Source organism: Candoia aspera, chromosome 4 (assembly GCF_035149785.1).
Source record: "Candoia aspera isolate rCanAsp1 chromosome 4, rCanAsp1.hap2, whole genome shotgun sequence".
NCBI classification, from domain to species: domain Eukaryota; kingdom Metazoa; phylum Chordata; class Lepidosauria; order Squamata; family Boidae; genus Candoia; species Candoia aspera.
The window spans coordinates 23523765-23527938 of NC_086156.1; the positions used below are offsets into that span (position 1 = coordinate 23523765).

At 36.9% G+C, this 4174-nt stretch overlaps 1 protein-coding gene across 1 annotated transcript; it reads right to left on the reverse strand.

Annotated features, from left to right (window-relative positions):
* Positions 1-419: 419 nt before the first annotated feature.
* On the reverse strand, positions 420-1970 carry FAM237B (family with sequence similarity 237 member B). Its single transcript, XM_063302020.1, has 2 exons — positions 1583-1970; positions 420-460 (listed from the first exon to the last, which is right to left on the reverse strand). Exons 1-2 carry the CDS (start codon positions 1959-1961, stop codon positions 420-422), a joined length of 420 nt encoding a protein of 139 aa, XP_063158090.1. The 5' UTR covers positions 1962-1970.
* Positions 1971-4174: the final 2204 nt, after the last annotated feature.

Genomic DNA, 4174 nt, shown 5'->3' on the forward strand with positions numbered 1-4174 from the left:
TCTTACATATCTTAAAATGAAATGTATCACATTTATAAGATACATTATAAAATATATTTCTTGTTGCTGCACCATGATTTCTTAGCATATAAAAATATATTGGGTTTCCACTGAATTTAGCACTTGTCCCCAAAAGGAATGAATAAGTATTTTACAAAAATATTATGCTAGTTTTAAAGATACGATTTTACCTGAGAGAATGTAAGTAATTACTCAACATATATAAAGCACTGGAATCGGCAGTAGAAATTTTGGAACTCTGGTAACAGAAAAAGACCATGTTGGTAATGATTATCTGCAACATGTTTTTCAAATTAGAATAAAGTTAGGAAAAGGTAACAAGAAATAGTTTTCAGAATCATCTGTGGTAAAGCAGGCTGACTTTCTTTCGTTTGGCCTTAGTTTGCCATATACCTCCTCTAAATTTGCCTCTTTGCTTTGTGCTTAGGGTTCATGAAACCTGCAGGTGAAATAAAGAAAAAAACAGTAAGAAATAATAAAATGCTATATTTTTTCATAATCAGTAAAAAGGACATATTTATTATGTTCATATCCTTTATTTCTTTTTTTAGCTTTGTTTTTAAAAATAGTAATAACATAATGGTACAAACAAAAATGCAGATACAAAATTCATATTTCAGATTTATAATCTGACTTAATGATTAACACTGTAATCATCAAATACTGTATTATATAAAATGAAGTTAAAAGGCATTGTCATATTTTTTCAAACTTGCTAATTTTTATGGATGAATATAAATTCAGTACCCATGAAATCATCATCATCATCTATTAAACTTATATGCTGCCTGACTCCCAGGAACTCTGAGCAGTTTACATAGTTTAAAACATTAAAAATAAGAAAAATAAGAAACAAAAAGGATGACGACAAAACCAGGTGGTAACAAAGGAAGACAGCCTACACTGAAAGGAGGCTTCAGTCATCCCTACCAAAGGCCATTCAGATCTTGGGGGAACCTCATTCCAGAAGGCAGGGGCTGTGACAGAGAAGGTCTGATAGATGGCATTGCCTAATTGAAGGAAGAATGCAACTGGAACACCAGATGAAGTTGTGCAAGGGCCTTCCTGCCACAGCTGCCACTTGCTCATCAAGCAGGAGCTGTGAGTCCAGGAAGACCCCCAAGTTTAATTAAAATAATTAATCAGGATTTAATTCTGAAACAACATAGGGCACTAGTGTGACAAAAAACTGTAATGCCTTAAGTGCTCAGCAGTAACATAGTGAACAAAATACAGAAAAGAAATCAATGTTTCCATTTGGCTACAATCTTATGGCCCCTGAGGCCTAAGACTGGAATCCCCATTCCAGCAGAATTCATTCTTTCCTATCAAAAATTGGGAAAGAGGAAAGATTCCCTCCATCATGTCTCTAATCTTGGAGAAAATGGAAATAATTTAAAGGAATTCCATTACTTGCAATGTGAGAATAATTGCTTTTAAAGAAAAAAACAACTAAAAACATCAGGAAAAGAGGACATTTCAGAGCTTTAACATCAGAGTCCTACCCATTAATATAAAACCAAACAGAAAGCGGAAAAATATACATACTTGTTATTTTTACCTTCTAAGGATTTCTGTCCATATGTAAGTGTTTTCTTGGATACTAATTGTCTCCTGCCCATTCCATGAGACCTTGAGAGTACACAGTCAATATAAATATCCCAAAAGTTCTGAGCTAAATCATTGAAGACATCATTATGCTTGGGTTTGGACGACTCTTTTAAGAACATCATGAATTCCCAGAGAGCAATAACTGTGCCTGCCACTCTGAGTTTCTTCATCTGCATCAGCCTATGAGAGGACATTTCCCAGCACTGATGATCAACTTCTCCCAGAGAGGCAGGAATTTCTTTTTGATCTTCTAGGTTGCCATAAACTAAATTCACTATCAAGAGGCAACCCAGCTGAAGATATAACCTTCTTCTGCATATGGATTCCATTTTGCTCAGAGGTATCTAAAAGCATACAGAAAAAAAGGCTTGTTTTTTTCCCCCTCTGGACTTCTGCTTTATAATTTTGAAACATACTTTAACATAATTTTCACAAGCAGCATGATAATCATAAAATATCACTAATGCAATGGTACCAACTGTTTACCAGAAATGATGCAGAAAGAGTCACATAACATTAGCACATAACATTATTATCACTTTTAGTTCTTACAATATCGATCTTTTAGTTGGGTGTGAAGAGTGAAGGAATTCCTAGACCAAGTATTAAGTCTGGTCCTCCTTCCTCATTAACAGGATGTTGTAGGCTTTGGTAAAGACCTAGATTAAAAATTCTTAGCCAGAAAGCTTGCTGGGTGACCTTAGGCTAATAATCACATCTTAGCCTGTCCAATCTCACAAATTTGTTGTGATAGAAAAATGAGCAATCATTCATCACTAAAAGAAAAAGATAAAGTATCTGTAATTAATTAACAAATTTCAGATTTAAATTTTGTGATGTGTTAAAGAATGAAACAGAGATATAGCAGTAAGGTATTATGGAAACAATGTGTTCATCATCATGCCTTATTATGGCCAAAGGCCAGAGAAAAATATATTTAAATATTAATTTACACATAAATTTACATAATACCTTTAAAATATTTACTTATTCTAATTGTCTAACTGTTGGGCTGAAAGAACAGCTCTTAGTTGTCTCTAGAGGATATCTAATTCAGGTACTGAAGATAGGTCTTCAAAAACATCTGTTTGGTTCCCCCCCCCCTTTTGATACTGAATGTTAAGAATGCATTTTCAACTGAACCTAGAAATCAAACCAGGATACAGGGAAGGTTATATTATTTCTTTCATTACAGTATTTCTATACCACTGATTCTACAAGGACTTTTGGTGGTTTACAAAAGTGAATATAAAATTTCTAAAAGAATACAAACAGGAAAGATCTATTACCAAGGCAACTGTCATGAGTAAGGATGGCGAGCAGGGGACTCCCATCCAGACTGTTAAGCGCATGCGTAGCACTGAGGAATTGGGCAGCCATTCAAAGAGACACAGATCGGGACCGCCTTAACCTTTGGGGTTTATGTGTCTGGGTTTTTCCCATGCTTCTTCAGTTTGTTAGGATTCCTGTTATGTACAAGCAATAAAACATTAGAGACGAGTTCCTTGTCTCAGCGTGGTTCCTGGCTGTTAGGACAGCAACAATCAGATAAACAAAGCTTGAATGTGGGCCAAGAAAACTCCTCAGACAGCCTCCCTAACCCCCCAATGCTCACTGCAGTAGGTTGAAACCAGCACAGTGAAATACACTCAGAAGCGTACTAGAAGCCAATGCAGTGTCCCCAAAATGACTGTTCTATGGCCCTTGTGACTCTCATCCACCAGTAGATAGGTTACTGCATCCTGCCCCATTTGCAGATTCCAAGTAGACTTCCAAGTGGTCTTCCGGAAGTCCCTCAAAACATGGCAAGGACATCAGCAGGCTTGGGGATCTCAGGGAAAACTGGCGAGATGGCTACATTGTTTGTAACACCGAATATGTTCTCCTAGTCTTTTTTAATCATATTGATGTTTTTTAATTTGGAATAATTTTTAATGTTTGTCTTTTTTATGGTTTGTTTTTTTTTACATGCCACCGAGAGTCACATTCGTGAGATGGGCTGCTATATGATCTGATTGATTGATAAATAAATAAATAAATAACACAGCTTCATGTAGCGCACGTTGCAGTAGCTGATCTGAGAGGTCATAAAGGGATGGGAAACTTTTGCTAGGCTATCAGCCTCTAGGAAGGACTGCAACTAGCACACTAGCTGAAGCTGGTCAAAGGTCCCCTAACCACAGCCTATAGTTGTGAGTCCAGGTAGATCCTCAAATTGCAAACTTGCTCCATCAGAGCAACTGACTTCTTGTCCAGAGTTATTGCTAGGGAAGGCAAAATACCAGATGGTTTGTATCTCTTCCTGGAGATATTCAATCTCAGCTATTTTTCCTCATCCAGCCTCCAGGGAGATACTGGGCCAGGACTTCCATCACATTGCTAGCTCAGTCTAGGGTGCTAAAATATTATTGGAAATCCTCAGCATACTAGTGACACCACACCTAGAACCAACAGATGACCTCCCAGCAGCTTCATGTCGATGCTAAACTGTAAGGGAAAGAGAGAGAAACCCTATGCCACTCTGTAAGGGAACAGCTATCTC

Bases quoted from the DNA above. Each gene is read 5' to 3' on its own strand.
- FAM237B (XM_063302020.1), bottom strand. From the start codon at position 1,961: ATGGAATCCATATGCAGAAGAAGGTTATATCTTCAGCTGGGTTGCCTC. The intron at 461-1,582 runs GTAAAAATAACA...TTTCACCTGCAG, and splicing joins TGGACAGAAATCCTTAGAAG to GTTTCATGAACCCTAAGCAC.